Consider the following 21,138-nt stretch of genomic DNA (forward strand, 5'->3'; position numbering starts at 1 on the left):
TGATAATTCACCTGTCATGGCCCACCAGATTAGGACTTGGACCAACCAAGATCCTCTGCTGTCCCGAGTGACAGAGAATTCAAGCTCCGCAGCCCAGCTGCAGTTTTGAAAAAACACAGATCACATTGCATTAAGTCATCAATCAACTTGACATTTTAGGACCTTGGGTAGCGAGCCAATTAAAGGTTAAAAGACTATCAATTGAGCCAATAAGGTCAAAGAAGGCGAGTTCTTTTCTGTAAACTGAGCCAGATATAAGTACAGCAAATTTGGCCATGTGGTCTCAGAAGGACAAAGACCTGGCTTAAAGCCAAGAGCATGTTACTGCTGCCAAAATAAAGTGACATTAAAATTACAATCGGAGTTTGTATTTCATTGGAAATTAAGAGATCTAACACCTAGTAAAAAATTGTGTACTGCATGGGAGCTGGGCCAGCATCACCGTTGAAATGCAAGAGCCAATCAAACCGTTCCAACGGCGAAAGGACAAGCTGTCCATTCATGCAGACTGCCTTCTGTGGGGTAACCGCGTAGTGCTACTCAAAAAGGGCAGGGAGACGTTAATCTCGATCTCCACAGCACACACCCGGGTATAATAATGATGAAAGCGATAGCCAGATCCCATGTGTGGTGGCCCGGTATCGACTCTGACTTAGAGTCCTGTGTACGGCAATGCAGCGTATGTGCTCAGTTGAGCAACGCGCCCAGAGAGGCACCACGAAGTTTGTGGTCCTGGCCCTCCAGACATTGGTCGAGGATCCATGTCGACTATGCGGGCCCGTTTCTCGGTAAAATGTTCCTGGTGGTGGTGGATGTTTTTTCAAAATGGATTGAATGTGAAATAATGGGAAGCACCGCCACCGACACCATTGAAAGCCTGAGGGCCATGTTTGCCACACACGGCCTGCCTGACATACTGTTCAGTGACAATGGACCATGTTTCACCAGTGCCGAATTTAAAGAATTCATCTCACGCAATGGGATCAAACATGTCACCTCGGCCCCATTTAAACCAGCCTCCAATGGGCAGACAGAGCGGGCAGTACAAACCATCAAACAGAGACTTAAACGAGTCACAGAAGGCTCACTCCAAACCCGCCTGTCCCGAGTACTGCTCAGCTACCGCACGAGACTCCACTCGCTCATAGGAGTGCCCCCGGCTGAGCTACTCATGAAAAGGACACTTAAAACCAGACTCTCGCTGGTTCACCCCAACCTGCATGATCAGGTAGAGAGCAAGCGGGAGCAACAAAATGTAAACGATGGTTGCGCCACTGTGTCACGGTAAATTGATTTGAATGACCCTGTGTATGTGCTAAACTGTGGACATGGTCCCAAGTGGATCGCGGGCACGGTGATAGCTAAAGAAGGGAATAGGGTGTTTGTAGTCAAACTAGACAATGGACAAATTTGCAGAAAGCACCTGGACCAAACGAAGCTGCGGTTCACCGAACAACCCACAGCAGACACCATCTTTTTCGAGCCCACAACACACACCCAAAGGATCAACGATACCATGTCGGACCAGGAAATCGAACCCATCACGCCCAACAGCCCAGGCTCACCTAGCAGCCCTGTAGGGCCAACAACACCAGCCCAGCGAGGGCACAGCCAACACACCAGAACAGACATTTGTACCGAGGTGGTCCACCAGGGAAAGAAAGGCTCCCGACCGCCTCACCTTGTAAATCGTTTTTACTTTAACTTTGCGGGGGGGTGGGGGCAAGAAGGGGGGAGAGTGATGTTGTGCATCTGTAAAGCATGCACTCCCATGTTCCGCCACCAGGGAGCTCATCCCCTGAAGTCCCAAGGGATCATAAGAACCAAGAACATAAGAATTCGGAACAGGAATCGGACATCTTGCCCCTCGAGCCTGCTCCGCCATTCAACAAGATCATGGCTCATCTGGCCGTGGACTCAGCTCCTTTTACCTGCCCGCTCCCCGTAACCCTTAATTCCCTTATTGGTTAAAAATCTATCTATCTATGACTTGAATACATTCAATGAGCTAGCCCCAACTGCTTCCTTGGGCAGAGAATTCCACAGATTCACAACCCTCTGGGAGAAGAAATTCCTTCTCAACTCGGTTTTAAATTGGCTCCCCCGTATTTTGAGGCTGTGCCCCCGAGTTCTAGTCTCCCTGACCAGTGGAAACAACCTCTCTGCCTCAATCTTGTCTATCCATTTCATTATTTTAAATGTTTCTATAAGATCATCCCTCATCCTTCTAAACGCCAACGAGTAAAGACCCAGTCTACTCAATCTATCATCATAAGGTAACCCTCTCATCTCCGGAATCCACCTCGTGAATCGTCTCTGTACCCTCCAAACCTAGTATATCCTTCCTTAAGTAAGGTGACCAAAACTGCACGCAGTACTCCAGGTGCGGCCTCACCAATACCCTATACAGTTGCAGAAGGGCCTCCCTGCTTTTGTACTCCATCCCTCTCGCAATGAAGGCCAACATTCCACTCGCCTTCCTGATTACCTGCTGCACCTGCAAACTAACTTTTTGGGATTCATGCACAAGGACGGTCCAGGGTGTCCTTGGAGATGGAGCACGCGGTGTCCACCGGTACGCTCGCGGCCTTCCGCGAGAGGTGGGCACCGGAGGGACTGGAGTGCATCATCACGCCCGGCAACCAAATTTTAATTTGATTTTACGTTTTAAAGTTTAATTTGTTTTAATTGCCGGTGCTTTTAGTGTCCCCCTTCCCTTTTATAGGGGGCACTGGGGAAAATTGTGATTTTAGTGCCCAAAAAAAAACCAAAAAAAAAAAGAAAAACACAAAAAGAAAAACAAAAAAAAAAAGGGGGGAAAAAAAGGGCCTTGAAAATGTCTGGAGTGTCACCCAGGTCGGGTGGCACCGTTTATTGTTTATGTTTTGCAGGTAGACTCTAAAAGAGTTTCATGCACAAGGACCGCCAGCAGCGCGACCTCAATTATGACACGCAGCTCCTGTTTGTGAACCTGGGGGGTGCCAGGACCGCCCTCCGGGAGCTGCCTGTCTTTTACAGGGAACTCATCAGGGTCTGGAACAAAGTCTCCACCAAGCGCAGCTCTCCGCCGGCTGGAGTGGCGGCCGTCCTGCAGGAGCCGCTGCTCGGGAATCCGTACCTCCACGACCGAGGTTTTATGTGGCGGTCGGAAGAGAGGGCTGTCGCTGGTGAGGTGACCAGGGTCAGGGACCAGCTCAATGGCGGAGGAAGCGGGCTGGATGGCGCCAGACACGCTGGCGCGGCGCCTAAACTCTGCCAACGTCCGCCACGCGGCCGATGCCATCGAGTCGCTAAAAACAGCTCTGGGCCCTGACTCCGTTAGGTGCATCGAGGAGGCTCAAGCACGTGAGGAGATCCCGTCCGAACTGACCCCCGTCCGGACGGAATTCCTCATCGGCGCCAAACCCCGGAACCTCCCTCGGGGGCCGGCGCCTCACAACTTGAGCCGCCTCGGGGAAATCCCCTCCGTGCCTTTCAGTTCCGCGTGGAGGGGTTTCCTGTACGGGCTGCTCCTGCACACCCTCAACTTTGCCATCCTCGCCGGCCGTCCGGACACGCCATGGCGTACCATCTTGCCGTCCGGAGGAGGCGGGGGTCCCCGATGGAGGGCACTCTACGCAGGGGTCCTCCCACTATTCATCGGGGACTTGGCCTGGAGGGTGGTGCACGGAGCAGTGCCGTGCAACAAATTTTTAAGCCGGTTCACGGACTCCCAGGCCGCCTGCAATTTCTGCGGTCTGGAGGAGTCCGTGTTCCATGTTTTTATGGAGTGCACAAGGTTGCAGCCCCTGTTCCACTATTTGAAGGGGCTGCTCCTGAAATTCTGGCTGCACTTCAGTCCCACTCTCCTGATCTTTGGGCACCCTGTGCGGAGGGGAGCGGGTAGGTCCGAAGGCCTCCTCGTAGGACTGCTCCTGGGCACGGCCAAGGGTGCCATCAGCCGGTCCAGGCAGCGGGCGGTCGAGGGGGTCGTTCAACCTGACTGCCTGCCTCTCTTCCGCTCTTACATCCGGTCCAGGGTGTCCTTGGAGATGGAGCACGCGGTGTCCACCGGTACGCTCGCGGCCTTCCGCGAGAGGTGGGCACCGGAGGGACTGGAGTGCATCATCACGCCCGGCAACCAAATTTTAATTTGATTTTACGTTTTAAAGTTTAATTTGTTTTAATTGCCGGTGCTTTTAGTGTCCCCTTCCCTTTTATAGGGGGCACCGGAGAAATTGTGATTTTAGTGCCCAAAAAAAAAAACAAAAAAAAAACCAAAAAAAAAACACACAAAAAAAAACCAAAAAAAGGAAAAAAGGGCCTTGTAAATGTCTGGTGTGTCACCCAGGTCGGGTGGCACAGTTTAATGTTTATGTTTTGCAGGTAGACTCTAAAAGAGTTTCATGCACAAGGACCGCCAGCAGCGCGACCTCAATTATGACACGCAGCTCCTGTTTGTGAACCTGGGGGGTGCCAGGACCGCCCTCCGGGAGCTGCCTGTCTTTTACAGGGAACTCATCAGGGTCTGGAACAAAGTCTCCACCAAGCGCAGCTCTCCGCCGGCTGGAGTGGCGGCCGTCCTGCAGGAGCCGCTGCTCGGGAATCCGTATCTCCACGACCGAGGTTTTATGTGGCGGTCGGAAGAGAGGGCTGTCGCTGGTGAGGTGACCAGGGTCAGGGACCAGCTCGATGGCGGAGGAAGCGGGCTGGATGGCGCCAGACACGCTGGCGCGGCGCCTAAACTCTGCCAACTTCCGCCACGCGGCCGATGCCATCGAGTCGCTAAAAACAGCTCTGGGCCCTGACTCCGTTAGGTGCATCGAGGAGGCTCAAGCACGTGGGGAGATCCCGTCCGAACTGACCCCCGTCCGGACGGAATTCCTCATCGGCGCCAAACCCCGGAACCTCCCTCGGGGGCCGGCGCCTCACAACTTGAGCCGCCTCGGGGAAATCCCCTCCGTGCCTTTCAGTTCCGCGCGGAGGGGTTTCCTGTACGGGCTGCTCCTGCACACCCTCAACTTTGCCATCCTCGCCGGCCGTCCGGACACGCCATGGCGTACCATCTTGCCGTCCGGAGGAGGCGGGGGTCCCCGATAGAGGGCACTCTACGCAGGGGTCCTCCCACTATTCATCGGGGACTTGGCCTGGAGGGTGGTGCACGGAGCAGTGCCGTGCAATAAATTTTTAAGCCGGTTCACGGACTCCCAGGCCGCCTGCAATTTCTGCGGTCTGGAGGAGTCCGTGTTCCATGTTTTTATTGAGTGCACGAGGTTGCAGCCCCTGTTCCACTATTTGAAGGGGCTGCTCCTGAAATTCTGGCTGCACTTCAGTCCCACTCTCCTGATCTTTGGGCACCCTGTGCGGAGGGGAGCGGGTAGGTCCGAAGGCCTCCTCGTAGGACTGCTCCTGGGCACGGCCAAGGGTGCCATCAGCCGGTCCAGGCAGCGGGCGGTCGAGGGGGTCGTTCAACCTGACTGCCTGCCTCTCTTCCACTCTTACATCCGGTCCAGGGTGTCCTTGGAGATGGAGCACGCGGTGTCCACCGGTACGCTCGCGGCCTTCCGCGAGAGGTGGGCACCGGAGGGACTGGAGTGCATCATCACGCCCGGCAACCAAATTTTAATTTGATTTTACGTTTTAAAGTTTAATTTGTTTTCTTTGCCGGTGCTTTTAGTGTCCCCCTCCCCTTTTATAGGGGGCACTGGAAAAATGTGATTTTAGCGCCCAAAAAAAACCCCCAAAAAAATGAAAAACACAAAAAAAAAAGGAAAAAAGGGCCTTGTAAATGTCTGGTGTGTCACCCAGGTCGGGTGGCACGGTTTAATGTTTTATGTTTTTGCAGGTAGACTCTAAAAGAGTTTCATGCACAAGGATTGGGCACCCTGTGCGGAGGGGAGCAGGTAGGTCCGAGGGCCTCTTCGTAGGACTGCTCCTGGGCACGGCCAAGGGTGCCATCAGCCGGTCCAGGCAGCGGGCGGTCGAGGGGGTCGTTCAACCTGACTGCCTGCCTCTCTTCCGCTCTTACATCTGGTCCAGGGTGTCCTTGGAGATGGAGCACGCGGTGTCCACCGGTACGCTCGCGGCCTTCCGCGAGAGGTGGGCACCGGAGGGACTGGAGTGCATCATCACGCCCGGCAACCAAATTTTAATTTGATTTTACGTTTTAAAGTTTAATTTGTTTTAATTGCCGGTGCTTTTAGTGTCCCCCTCCCCTTTTATAGGGGGCACTGGGAAAATTTGATTTTAGCGCCCCAAAAAAAAAAACCAAAAAAATAATTTAAAAAAAAAGGGGCCTTGAAAATGTCTGCTGTGTCACCCAGGTCGGGTGGCATGGTCTTAATGTTTTATGTTTTGCAGGTAAACTCAAAAGAGTTTCATGCACAAGGACCGCCAGAAGCGCGACCTCAATTATGACACGCAGCTCCTGTTTGTGAACCTGGGGGGTGCCAGGACCGCCCTCCGGGAGCTGCCTGTCTTTTACAGGGAACTCATCAGGGTCTGGAACAAAGTCTCCACCAAGCGCAGCTCTCCGCCGGCTGGAGTGGCGGTCGGAAGAGAGGGCTGTCGCTGGTGAGGTGACCAGGGTCAGGGACCAGCTCGATGGCGGAGGAGCGGGCTGGATGGCGCCAGACACGCTGGCGCGGCGCCTAAACTCTGCCAACTTCCGCCACGCGGCCGATGCCATCGAGTCGCTAAAAACAGCTCTGGGCCCTGACTCCGTTAGGTGCATCGAGGAGGCTCAAGCACGTGGGGAGATCCCGTCCGAACTGACCCCCGTCCGGACGGATTTCCTCATCGGCGCCAAACCCCGGAACCTCCCTCGGGGGCCGGCGCCTCACAACTTGAGCCGCCTCGGGGAAATCCCCTCCGTGCCTTTCAGTTCCGCGCGGAGGGGTTTCCTGTACGGGCTGCTCCTGCACACTCTCAACTTTGCCATCCTCGCCGGCCGTCCGGACACGCCATGGCGTACCATCTTGCCGTCCGGAGGAGGCGGGGGTCCCCGATGGAGGGCACTCTACGCAGGGGTCCTCCCACTATTCATCGGGGACTTGGCCTGGAGGGTGGTGCACGGAGCAGTGCCGTGCAATAAATTTTTAAGCCGGTTCACGGACTCCCAGGCCGCCTGCAATTTCTGCGGTCTGGAGGAGTCCGTGTTCCATGTTTTTATTGAGTGCACGAGGTTGCAGCCCCTGTTCCATTATTTGAAGGGGCTGCTCCTGAAATTCTGGCTGCACTTCAGTCCCACTCTCCTGATCTTTGGGCACCCTGTGCGGAGGGGAGCGGGTAGGTCCGAAGGCCTCCTCGTAGGACTGCTCCTGGGCACGGCCAAGGGTGCCATCAGCCGGTCCAGGCAGCGGGCGGTCGAGGGGGTCGTTCAACCTGACTGCCTGCCTCTCTTCCACTCTTACATCCGGTCCAGGGTGTCCTTGGAGATGGAGCACGCGGTGTCCACCGGTACGCTCGCGGCCTTCCGCGAGAGGTGGGCACCGGAGGGACTGGAGTGCATCATCACGCCCGGCAACCAAATTTTAATTTGATTTTACGTTTTAAAGTTTAATTTGTTTTCTTTGCCGGTGCTTTTAGTGTCCCCCTCCCCTTTTATAGGGGGCACTGGAAAAAGGAAAATTTGATTTTAGTGCCCAAAAAAAACCCAAAAAAAGGAAAAAAAGAGGGCCTTGTAAATGTCTGGTGTGTCATCCAGGGCGGGTGGCACCGATTAATGTTTTTGTCTTGCAGGTAAACTCCAAAAAGAGTTTCATGCACAAGGACCCCCAGGTCCCTCTGCACCGCAGTATGTTGTAATTTCTCCCCATTCAAATAATATTCCCTTTTACTGTTTTTTTTCCCCCAAGGTAGATGACCTCACACTTTCCGACATTGTATTCCATCTGCCAAACCTTAGCCCATTCGCTTAACCTATCTAAATCTCTTTGCAGCCTCTCTGTGTCCTCTACACAATCCGCTTTCCCACTAATCTTTGTGCCATCTGCAAATTTTGTTACACAACACTCTGTCCCCTCTTCCAGGTCATCTATGTATATTGTAAACAGTTGTGGTCCCAGCACCGATCCCTGTGGCACACCACTAACCATCGATTTCCAACCCGAAAAGGACCCATTTATCCCGACTCTCTGCTTTCTGTTAGCTAGCCAATTCTCTATCCATGCTAATACATTTCCACTGACTCCGCGTACCTTTATCTTCTGCAGTAACCTTTTGTGTGGCACCTTATCGAATGCCTTTTGAAAATCTAAATACACCACATCCATCGGTACACCTCTATCCACCATGCTCGTTATATCCTCAAAGAATTCCAGTAAATTAGTTAAACATGATTTCCCCTTCATGAATCCATGCTGCCTCTGCTTGATTGCACTGTTCCTATCACGATGTCCTGCTATTTCTTCCTTAATGATAGTTTCAAGCATTTTCCCCACTACAGATGTTAAACTAACCAGCCTATAGTTACCTGCCTTTTGTCTGCCCCCTTTTTTAAACAGAGGCGTTACATTAGCTGCTTTCCAATCCGCTGGTACCTCCCCAGAGTCCAGAGAATTTTGGTAGATTATAACGAATGCATCTGCTATAACTTCTGCCATCTTTTTTAATACCCTGGGATGCATTTCATCAGGACCAGGGGACTTGTCTACCTTGAATCCCATTAGCCTGTCCAGCACTACCCCCCCTAGTGATAGTGATTGTCTCAAGGTCCTCCCTTCCCACATTCCCGTGACCAGCAATTTCTGGCATGGTTTGTGTGTCTTCCACTGTGAAGACCGAAGCAAAATAATTGTTTAAGGTCTCAGCCATTTCCACATTTCCCATTATTAAATCCCCCTTCTCATCTTCTAAGGGACCAACATTTACTTTCGTCACTCTTTTCCGTTTTATATATCTGTAAAAGCTTTTACGACCCATTTTTATGTTTTGCGCAAGTTTACCTTCGTAATCTATCTTTCCTTTCTTTATTGCTTTCTTAGTCATTCTTTGCTGTCGTTTAAAATTTTCCCAATCTTCTATTTTCCCACGAACCTTGGCCACCTTATACGCATTGGTTTTTAATTTGGTACTCTCCTTTATTTCCTTGGTTATCCCTTCTCTTACCGCCCTTCTTTTTCACTGGAATATATTTTTGTTGAGCACTATGAAAGAGCTCCTTAAAAGTCTTCCACTGTTCCTCAATTGTGCCACCGTTTAGTCTTTGTTTCCAGTCTACTTTAGCTCTGCCCTCATCCCACTGTAGTCCCCTTTGTTTAAGCATAGTACGCTCGTTTGAGACACTACTTCCTCACCCTCAATCTGTATTACAAATTCAACCATACTGTGATCACTCATTCCGAGAGGATCTTTTACTAGGAGATCGTTTATTATTCCTGTCTCATTACACCGGACCAGATCTGAGATGGCTTGCTCCCGTGTAGGTTCTGTAACATACTGTTCTAAGAAACAATCCCGTATACATTCTATGAATTCCTCCTACAGGCTACCCCGTACGATTTGATTTGACCAATCGATATGTCGGTTAAAATCCCCCATGATTACTGCCGTTCCTTTTTCACATGCCTCCATTATTCCCTTGATTATTGCCCGCCCCACCGTGAAGTTATTATTTGGGGGCCTATAAACTATGCCAACCAGTGACCTTTTCCCCTTACTATCTGTAATCTCCACCCACAATGATTCAACATTTTGTTCATTATAGCCAATATCGTCTCTCACAACTGCCCTGACATTATCCTTTATTAACAGAGCTACCCCACCTCCTTTTCCTTCTTGTCTATCTTTCCGAATTGTCAGATACCCCTGTATGTTTAATTCCCAGTCTTGGCCCCCCTGCAACCACGTTTCTGTAATGGCCACCAAATCATACCCATTTGTAATGATTTGTGCCGTCAACTCATTTACTGTATTTCGAATGCTGCATGTGTTTAGGTAGAGTGTTTTAATACTAGTTTTTAAACCATGATTTTTAGTTTTGACCCCTCCTGCAGCCCCTTTACATTTAGTGGCCCTTTTTGTTTTTTGCCTTGGGTTTCTCTGCCCTCCACTTTTACTCATCTCATTTCTGTCTTTTGCTTTGGTCTCCTTTTTTGTTTCCCAGCATCCCTTGGGAGAACTGTATATAAGCTGGCCCCCAAGGCCTGTTCCTCACTCTGAAGTGTCTTAATAAAGACTGAGGTCACTGTTACTTTAACCTCCCTATGTGCAGCCTCATCTGTGTTAGGAACACAATACTATCGATAAAGCTCTTTACAACCTTCCTGACACAACAATTTCAGATCATAACCACTGCTCCCATTTTGTCAGACATCAGGTGCTGGTAATGGTTCTGCTGTTGCCATTTACAGCTCCTCTTTACCCATCTTTTGTTTCTTTACTTGTCCCATTACTACTCCCTTTTGCCTTGCACCATCATCTCTTTTGTCATTTAATCTCTGCTGCCTTCACCCTATCCCAGACCTTCCCTTTTGTTCTTTCCTCCCCTCTCTTACCTCTGTGCTTGCTTAAAAACTGTACGTCTCTAACCTTTTCCAGTTCTAACAAAAGGTCATCGGCCTGAAACGCAAACTCTGTTTTGTCTCTCCACAGATGCTGCTTGAATTGCTGAGTATTCCCAGTATTTTCTGGTTTTTTATTTCAGATTCCCAGCATCTGCAGCATTTTGGTTTTGATCGATTTCTACATCCATTGTCAATACTGGAGAAAATTTAGCAATTTTAACCCCTGATCAACAGGCCATCAAGATGTTTGAAGAAATAGGAAGAGGAGTAGGTCACACAGCTGCTCCGCCATTCAATAAAATCATGGCTGATATTTTACCTCAACTCTACTTTTCCATCCTACCCCATAATCCCTTGATTCCCTTAGTGTCCAGAAACCTATCAATCTCAAACTTGAATACGCTTTGGGGTAGAAAATTCCAAAAATTCACAACCCTAAGTGAAGACATTTCTCAATTCAGTCCGAAATGGCTGACAACTTATCTTGAGACTGTGACCCCTGGTTCTGGACTCTCCAGCTGGAAGAAGAGTACAACTTCCCTGCTCAATTTCGCTCTCGGTGACAGTGACCTTGTAGAACAAACTGCATGCTGTAAACAAATCGGTGTCACAGAGTAAGAATTATATATATATTCCCCCAAAGTGAAACGGGACAGATAAACGAGTTCAAATCCACGTCTGACATGAATACAAACGTTCAAATGTTTAAAAAAAAAAGCATACGACGAACGGACTTGCTCCCACAGCCAGTTATTTGCGGAGATCCTCCACACAGGTATGAGAATTACATCAGTGTGTTTATACAGACACAGGTTGGCTTTGCAATTGCAGGAGCAGCGTTGCTGCAGCGGGTACTGTGTAAACCCCTCGGTCAGTGTACTGAGTAGTGATTGATTGATTGATCGATCAGAAAGCCTCTGGGCGCTGACAGATCAGCGGCCTCCGTGCAAGGCACAGGTCACAACTGCTGCTGGAGTGTCAGCCAGCAACACACATCATTGAATGGGAGGCAAAGGGGAACCCGGGCTAGGGCAATCGGTTGAGCATTTTAAATGAACGGGACAAAGATTCTGCAATCGAGCGGACACCCCACCACACCGAAGGAAAAGTTCTGGCCGGAGACGTTCCCACGACCTTGGCTGGAAACGGGGCCCCACAGCGCCAGCTGCGGTTCGCAGGCTGCACAGACGCGGCCTAGGCCCGCCGGCACTCACTCACTCCCTCCGTCCCGTCCCGTCCCGTCCCCTCCGGCCGCTCACCTCGCCTCTTCGCGCCGCCCCTCACCACCGTGGACGACGCCCTGCTCAGCGGAGCCAGTCTCTGCCACACCGCCCTGCACTGTAACATGGTCGCGGTTCCGCTGCCGGTAACCTCTCCCCCTCCCACCCCGTGTCCCTGCTCCGGCAGCCCAAACCCCGCGATCTGCGCACGCGCACATCGAGCACGCTGTCCTGTCGCGCCCTCACCGGCCGACAGAGGGCGCAGCGAGAAACCCCGCGGTCTGCGCACGCGCACACCGAGCACGCTGTGGCGCCCTCACCAGCCGGCAGAGGGCGCAGCGAGAAGCCCCGCCCCCTCCCACAAGCAATAGATACACTTATATTTATCATCATCATAGGCAGTCCCTGGGAATCGAGGAAGACTTGCTTCCACTCCTGAAGTGACTTCTTTGTGGCTGACCAATTCAATGCGAGAGCCACAGACTCTGTCAAAGGTGGGACAGATAGTTGTTGAGGGAAGGGGTGGTTTGTCGCACGCTCTTTCCGCTGCCTGCGCTTGATTTCTGCATGCTCTCGGCGTTGAGACTCGAGGTGCTCAGCGCCCTCTCGGATGCACTTCCTCCATTTAGGGCAATCTTGATCCAGCCTCTAACATAGTGAAACGTTCCCAAGGCGCTTCACAGGAGTATTATGCGATAAAAAAATTTGACACCGCAAGATAATAAGCAACTTAGAAATGAATGAAACGCCCAGGAATAAGAAAAACAAATGAAAGTTGTAACATTCCTGCAACAAAATGGCCCTGAAATTGATGTGTCTGTGATAGCGTACTTTGTCGTATTTCCCTTGAAATGCCCTGTAAGTTCAAGATTTCCGCATGCGCGTGCGCGAAATCCGGAACTTGTGGCCTGTCAACATATGCATTCGCAGGCCATTTGCGTGGCCCCAAAGAAGCAATCACTGGCACAAAGTTTGGCTATGTGCCCAGCGACTGGCCAGCAATTGCCCACGTAAGTCTTATGGTTGATGCAAGCGGGCACAGGGCCTGCTTGCATCAGTGCAATGGGATATCCAAGGCTTAAAATAAACAGTTTTATATCCCAAATTGTGCACATATTCTATATTAAATGAGTTTATGCAAATATTGACCCGGATTAGAGTTTTAATGATGTATAAAATTATTATCAAAACAGTTAATTTTTATTGAGGTTGGTGCAATGAAGGGAATTATGAACAAAATTCCAATGCTGTACATTGTATAATTATTAGATTTGGGGATTCCATTGCATATTACTAGGGGATTTCCTTTGTAAATGACTAAACTAGAATTCTGCTTATTGATTGGAAGAGCAGAAAAATGACATCCCATGGATGCTTCCGAACCACCTGCGTCCCTGGGCCATTACGCTGTACTCTGCCTTGAGTGCTGAGACTGCAATTTTTCACAGTTTGGAAGTATTGTGTTCCTAACACAGATGAGGCTGCACACAGGGAGGTTAAAGTAACAGTGACCTCAGTCTTTATTAAGACACTCCAGAGTGAGGAACAGGCCTTACGAGCCGGCTTATATACAGTGCTCCCAAGCATCACTCCCCCCGCCAAAGTCAAAGTGAAAACTATTTACAAGGTGAGGTGGTCGGGAGCCTTTCTTTCCCTGGTGGACCGCCTCGGTACACATATCTGTTCTGGTGTGTTGGCTGTGACCTCACTGGGCTGGTGTGTTGTTGGCCCTGCAGGGCTGCTAGGTGAGCCTGGCCTTGCTGGGCTGTTGGGCGTGATGGGTTCGATTTCCTGGTCCGGCGTGGTGTCGTTGATCCTTTGTGTGTGTGTTGTGGGCTCGAAAAAGATGGTGTCTGCTGTGGGTTGTTCAGGGCAGTCTGTGAACCACAGCCTCGTTTGGTCCAGGTGCTTTCTGCAAATTTGTCCATTGTCTAGTTTGACTACAAACACCCTATTCCCTTCTTTAGCTATCACCGTGCCCGCGATCCACTTGGGACCATGTCCATAATTTAGCACATACACAAGGTCATTCAGATCAATTTACCGTGACACAGTGGCGCGACCATCGTTTACATTTTGTTGCTGCTGCCTGCACGCTACCTGATCATGCAGGTTGTGATGAACCACCGAGAGTCTGGTTTTAAGTGTCCTTTTCATGACTAGCTCAGCCGGAGGCACCCATGTGAATGAGTGGGGTCTCGTGCGGTAGCTGAGCAGTACTCGGGACAGGCGGGTTTGGAGTGAACCTTCTGTGACTCGTTTAAGGCTCTGATTGATGGTTTGTACTGCCCGCTCTGCCTGCCCATTGGAGGCTGGTTTAAATGGGGTCGAGGTGACATGTTTGATGCCATTGCGGGTCATGAATTCTTTAAATTCGGCACTGGTGAAACATGGCCCGTTGTCACTGACCAGTATGTCAGGCAGGCCGTGTGTGGCAAACATGGCCCTCAGGCTTTCAATGGAGGTGGTGGCGGTGCTTCCCAAAATTATTTCACATTCAATCCATTTTGAAAAAGCATCCACCAGCACCAGGAACATTTTACCGAGAAACGGGCCTGCATAGTCGACATGGATCCTTGGCCATGGTCTGGAGGGCCAGGACCACAAACTTAGTGGTGCCTTTCTGGGCACGTTGCTCAACTGAGCACATACACTGCATTGCCGTACGCAGGACTCAGAGTCGATACTCTGTGGGATCTGGCTATCGCTTTCATCATTACTATACCCGGGTGTATGCTGTGGAGATCCGAGATGAACGTCTCCCTGCCCTTTTTGGGTCGCACTACATGGTTTGCCTGAATGGACAGCTCGTCCTTTCGCCACTGGAATGGCTTGATTAGCTCTTGCATTTCAACGGGGATGCTGGCCCAGCTCCCATGCAGTACACAGTTTTTTACTCAGGACAGCAGAGGACCTTGGCTAGTCCAAGTCCTAAGCTGGCGGGCCGTGACAGGTGACTAATCATTTTTAAATGCTTCCATGACCATCAGCAAGTCTGCGGGCTGCGCCACCATCAACAAGTTTGCAGGCTGCGCCATTTCCACCCCCGTGGTGGGAAATGGTAGCCGACTGAGAGCATCCACACAGTTCTCGGTGCCTGGCCTGTGGCGGATGGTATAGTTATACGCTGATAGCATGAGTGCCCACCTTTGTATGCGGGCTGAGGCATTAGTATTTATCCCCTTGTTTTCAGCGAACAGGAACGTGAGGGGCTTGTGATCGGTTTCCAGCTCAAATTTGAGGCCAAACAGGTACTGATGCATTTTCTTTACCCTGAACACACACGCTAATGTCTCTTTCTCAATCATGCTGTAGGCCCTCTCGGCCTTAGATAAGCTCCTGGAAGCATAGGCGACAGGTTGCAACTTCTCCGCAATGTTAGCTTGTTGTAATACACACCCGACTCTGTACGACGACGTATCACATGCTAGCACAAGTCTTTTACACGGATTATGCAATACAAGCAGCTTGTTGGAGCATAAAATGTTTCTGGCTTTCTCAAAAGCAATTACTTGGTTTTTTTCCCCATACCCAGTTCTCACCTTTGTGCAATAACACATGTAGGGGCTCTAAGAGGGTGCTTAACCCCGGTCGGAAGTTACCAAAATAGTTGATGAGTCCCAGGAATGACTGCAGCTCCATGATGTTCTGTGGCCTGGGCACATTCCTGATAGCTTCTGTCTTGGTGTCTGTGGGCCGAATGCCGTCTGCCGCGATCTTTCTCCCCAAAAACTCCACTTCTGTTGCCATGAAGATGCATTTAGACCTCTTCAGCCGCAGCCCTACGCGATCTGGTTGCTGGAGGACCTCCTCCAGGTTTGTTGGTGCTCGGCGGTGTCCCGACCCGTGACCAATATGTCTTCCTGAAAGACCACCGTGTGTGGTACCGACTTGACTAGGCTCTCCATGTTTCTCTGGAAGATCGCTGCAGCCGACCAAATTCCAAACGGGCATCTGTTGTAGATGAACAGTCCCTTGCGTATGTTAATGCAGGTGAGGCCCTTCGAACACTCCCCCAGCACCTGCGTCATGTAGGCCGAAGTCAGGTCGAGCTTGATGAATGTCTTGCCTCCTGCCAGCGTCGCAAATAGGTCGTCTGCCTTAGGTAGGGGGTATTGGTCCTGTAGCGAGAAACGATTAATAGTTACTTTATAATCGCCGCAAATCCTGACCGTGCCATCACTTTTGAGTACTGGAACAATTGAACATAAGAACTTAACATGAGAATTAGGAACAGGAGCAGGCCATCGAGCCCCTCGAGCCTGCTCCGCCACTCAACAAGATCATGGCTGATCTGGCCATGGACTCAACTCCACTTACCCGCATGCTCCCCATAACCCTTAATTCCCTTATTGGTGAAAAATCTATCTATCTGTGATTTGAATACATTCAATGAGCTAGCCTCAACTGCTTCCCTGGGCAGAGAATTCCACAGATTCACAACCCTCTGGGAGAAGAAATTCCTTCTCAACTCGGTTTTAAATTGGCTCCCCCGTATTTTGAGGCTGTGCCCCCTTGTTCTAGTCTTCCCGACCAGTGGAAACAACCTCTCTGCCTCTATCTTGTCTATCCCTTTCATTATTTTAAATGTTTCTATAAGATCACCTGACATCCTTCTGAACTCCAATGAGTAAAGACCCAGTCTACTTAATCTATCATCATAAGGTAACCCTCTCATCTCCAGAATCAGCCGAGTGAATCGTTTCTGTACCCCCTCCAAACCTAGTACATCCTTCCTTAAGTAAGGTGACCAAAACTGCACGCAGTACTCCAGGTGCGGCCTCACCAATACCCTGTACAGTTGCAGAAGGACCTCACTGCTTTTGTACTCCATCCCTCTCGCAATGAAGGCCAACATTCCATTCGCCTTCCTGATTACCTGCTGCACCTGCAAACTAACTTTTTTTTTGGGGATTCATGCACAAGGAGCCCCATGTCCGGCCAGTTATACGCCGTTTGCGTGGAGCCTTTCCTGCGCCTCTTGCGGACGAGGTTGACGGGACTGGCTCTGCAAGGGCCGGGCGTGGAGGTCGTCCTCTCGGCTTACGCCGATGACGTGCTCCTCGCGATAGAGGATCCCGCTGACCTGCGGAGGATGCGTGAGTGCCAGGAGATTTACTCGGCCGCGTCCTCCGCCAGGATCAACTGGGAGAAATGTTCCGGACTCCTGGTGGGTCAGTGGCGGGTGGACTCCCTGCCGGAGGAGCTCAGGCCTTTTGCCTGGAGCACGACCCATCTCCTCTATCTGGGAGTCTACCTTAGCCCCGACGAGGGAGCCTGGCCGGCGAACTGGCAGGAGCTGGAGGCCAAGGTCGCCGCTCGCCTAGGGCGCTGGACAGGACTGCTCCGAGTGCTGTCCTACAGGGGTCGAGCGCTAGTCATAAACCAGCTGGTGGCCGCAATGCTGTGGTACCGGCTGGTCACTTTGACCCCTCCCCCTGCGTTTGTCGCCAAGATACAGAAGAAGCTGGTGGACATCTTCTGGAACAACAGGAAGCACTGGGTCTCTGCTGCGGTCTTGAGTCTCCCGCTTGAGGAGGGCGGTCAGTCGTTGGTGTGCGTTAGCGCCCAGCTCGCGACTTTCCGTCTTCAGACCCTGCAGAGATACCTTTACGTCGAGCCCCCTCCTAGGTGGTGTGCTCTGGCGAGGTATTTCTTCCGCCAGCAGCGCGACCTCAATTATGACACGCAGCTCCTGTTTGTGAACTTGGGGGGTGCCAGGACCGCCCTCCGGGAGCTGCCTGTCTTTTACAGGGAACTCATCAGGGTCTGGAACAAAGTCTCCACCAAGCGCAGCTCTCCGCCGGCTGGAGTGGCGGCCGTCCTGCAGGAACCGCTGCTCGGGAATCCGTACCTCCACGGCCGAGGTTTTATGTGGCGGTCGGAAGAGAGGGCTGTGGCTGGTGAGGTGACCAGGGTCAGGGACCTGCTCGATGGCGGAGGAGCGGGCTGGATGGCGCCAGACATGCTGGCGCGGCGCCTAAATTCTGCCAACGTCCGCCACGCGCCCGATGCCATCGAGTCGCTAAAAACAGCTCTGGGCCCTGACTCCGTTAGGTGCATCGAGGAGGCTCAAGCACGTGGGGAGATCCCGTCCGAACTGACCCCTGTCCGGACGGAATTCCTCATCGGCGCCAAACCCCGGAACCTCCCTTGGGGGCCGGCGCCTCACAACTTGAGCCGCCTCGGGGAAATCCCCTCCGCGCCTTTCAGTTCCGCGCGGAGGGGTTTCCTGTACGGGCTGCTCCTGCACACCCTCAACTTTGCCATCCTCGCCGGCCGTCCGGACACGCCATGGCGTACCATCTTGCCGTCCGGAGGAGGCGGGGGTCCCCGATGGAAGGCACTCTACGCAGGGGTCCTCCCACTATTCATCGGGGACTTGGCCTGGAGGGTGGTGCACGGAGCAGTGCCGTGCAACAAATTTTTAAGCCGGTTCACGGACTCCCAGGCCGCCTGCAATTTCTGCGGTCTGGAGGAGTCCGTGTTCCATGTTTTTATTGAGTGCACGAGGTTGCAGCCCCTGTTCCATTATTTGAAGGGGCTGCTCCTGAAATTCTGGCTGCACTTCAGTCCCACTCTCCTGATCTTTGGGCACCCTGTGCGGAGGGGAGCGGGTAGGTCCGAAGGCCTCCTCGTAGAACTGCTCCTGGGCACGGCCAAGGGTGCCATCAGCCGGTCCAGGCAGCGGGCTGTCGAGGGGGTCGTTCAACCTGACTGCCTGCCTCTCTTCCGCTCTTACATCCGGTCCAGGGTGTCCTTGGAGATGGAGCACGCGGTGTCCACCGGTACGCTCGCGGCCTTCCGCGAGAGGTGGGCACCGGAGGGACTGGAGTGCATCATCACGCCCGGCAACCAAATTTTAATTTGATTTTACGTTTTTAAGTTTAATTTGTTTTAATTGCCGGTGCTTTTAATGTCCCCCTTCCCTTTTATAGGGGCACTGGGGAAAATTGTGATTTTAGTGCCCAAAAAAAAAAAAGAAAAAAAGAAAAACACAAAAAAAAACAAAAAAAGGGGGGAAAAAAAAAAAGGGCCTTGTAAATGTCTGGAGTGTCACCCAGGTCGGGTGGCACCGTTTAATGTTTTATGTTTTCGCAGGTAAACTCAAAAGAGTTTCATGCACAAGGACCCCTCCCCTTTTATAGGGGGCAATGGAAAAAATGTGATTTTAGCGCCCCAAAAAAAAAACCCCAAAAAAAAGAAAAACACAAAAAAAAACACAAAAAAGAAAAAAAAGGGCCTTGTAAATGTCTGCTGTGTCATCCAGGGTGGGTGGCACGGTTTAATGTTTTATGTTTTACAGGTAGACTCTAAAAGAGTTTCATGCACAAGGACCCCCAGGTCCCTCTGCACCGCAGCATGTTGTAATTTCTCCCCATTCAAATAATATTCTCTTTTGCTGTTTTTTTTTCCCAAGGTGGTGACCTCGCATTTTCCGACATTGTATTCCATCTGCCAAATCTTAGCCCATTTGCTTAACCTATCCAAATCTCTTTGCAGCCTCTCTGTGTCCTCTCCACAACCCGCTTTCCCACTAATCGTTTTGTCATCTGCAAATTTTCTTACACTACACTCTGTCCCCTCTTCCATGTCATCTATGTATATTGTAAACAGTTGTGGTCCCAGCACCGATCCCTGTGACACACCACTAACCACCAATTTCCAACCCGAAAAGGACCCATTTATCCCGACTCTCTGCTTTCTGTTAGCCAGCCAATTCTCTATCCATGCTAATACATTTCCTCTGACTCTGCGTACCTTTATCTTCTGCAGTAACCTTTTGTGTGGCACCTTATCGAATGCTTTTTGGAAATCTAAATACACCATATCCATCGGTACACTTCTATCCACCATGCTCGTTATATCCTCAAAGATTTCCAGTAAATTAGTTAAACGTGATTTCCCCTTCATGAATCCTTGATTGCACTATTCCTATCTAGATGTCCCGCTATTTCTTCCTTAATGACAGCTTCAAGCATTCTTCCCACTACAGATGTTAAACTAACTGGCCTGTGGTTAGCTGCCTTTTCTGCCCCCTTTTTTAAATAGAGGCGTTACATTAGCTGCTTTCCAATCCGCTGGTACCTCCCCAGAGTCCAGAGAATTTTGGTAGATTATAACGAATGCATCTGCTATAACTTCCGCCATCTCTTTTAATACCCTGGGATGCATTTCATCAGGACCAGGGGACTTGTCTACCTTGAGATCCATTAGCCTGTCCAGCATTACCCCCCTAGTGATAGTGATTATCTCAAGGTCCTCCCTTCCCACATTCCCGTGACCAGCAATTTTTGGCATGTTTTTTGTGTCTTCCACTGTGAAGACCGAAGCAAAATAATTGTTCAAGATCTCAGCCATTTCCACATTTCCCATTATTAAATCCCCCTTCTCATCTTCTAAGGGACCAACATTTACTTTAGTCACTCTTTTCCGTTTTATATATCGGTAAAAGCTTTTACTATCTGTTTTTATGTTTTGCGCAAGTTTACTTTTGTAATCTATCTTTCCTTTCTTTTTTGCTTTCTTAGTCATTCTTTGCTGTCATTTAAAATTTTCCCAATCTTCTAGTTTCCCACGAACCTTGGCCACCTTATACGCATTGGTTTATGATTTGATACTCTCCTTTATTTCCTTGGTTATTCACGGCTGGTTATCTCTTCTCTTACCACCCTTCTTTTTCACTGGAATATATTTTTGTTGAGCACTATGAAAGAGCTCCTTAAAAGTCCTCCACTGTTCCTCAATTGTGCCACCGTTTAGTCTGTGTTTCCAGTCTACTTTAGCCAACTCTGCCCTCATCCCACTGTAGTCCCCTTTGTTTAAGCATAGTACGCTTGTTTGAGACACTACTTACTCACCCTCAATCTGTATTACAAACTCAACCATACTGTGATCACTCATTCCCAGAGGATCTTTTACCATCATTTATTATTCCTGTCTCATTACACAGGACCAGATCGAAGATAGCTTGCTCCCTTGTAGGTTCTGTAACATACTGTTCTCAGAAACAATCCCGTATGCATTCTATAAATTCCTCCTCAAGGCTACCCCGTGCGATTTGATTTGATCAATCGATATGTAGGTTAAAATCCCCCATGATTACTGCCGTTCCTTTTTCACATGCCTCCATTATTCCCTTGATTATTGTCCGCCCCACCGTGAAGTTATTATCTGGGGGCCTATAAACTACGGCCACCAGTGACTTTTTCCCCTTATTATCTCTCATCTCCACCCACAATAATTCAACATTTTGTTCATTAGGGCTGGCCCACTTGCTGAATTCCACTGGGAAGATGATGCCCTCATGTTGCAGCCTGTCCAGCTCGATTTCCACTCTCTCCCTCATCATGTGAGGTACCGCTCGCGCCTTGTGGTGAATGGGTCGTGCCTCTGGGATCAAGTGGATCCGCACCTTCACCCCGGAAAAGTTT

General features: G+C 50.6%; 1 protein-coding gene across 5 annotated transcripts in view; it reads right to left on the reverse strand.

The window, feature by feature from the left end:
* Positions 1-11,884, reverse strand: part of aifm1 (apoptosis inducing factor mitochondrion associated 1) — a 109,045-nt gene extending 97,161 nt beyond the window's left edge. For 3 of the 5 annotated variants that reach the window (XM_070883083.1, XM_070883080.1, XM_070883082.1), the window contains exon 1: positions 11,744-11,883. In XM_070883083.1, the coding sequence (XP_070739184.1) occupies positions 11,744-11,831 (88 nt within the window). In that variant the 5' untranslated portion in view covers positions 11,832-11,883. Of the gene's footprint in view, positions 1-11,743 lie in introns of all 5 variants that reach the window. The other 2 variants (XM_070883081.1, XM_070883079.1) reach the window with 1 other exon arrangement.
* Positions 11,885-21,138: the final 9,254 nt, after the last annotated feature.

This window comes from Pristiophorus japonicus, chromosome 6, assembly GCF_044704955.1.
Source record: "Pristiophorus japonicus isolate sPriJap1 chromosome 6, sPriJap1.hap1, whole genome shotgun sequence".
NCBI lineage: Eukaryota > Metazoa > Chordata > Chondrichthyes > Pristiophoridae > Pristiophorus > Pristiophorus japonicus.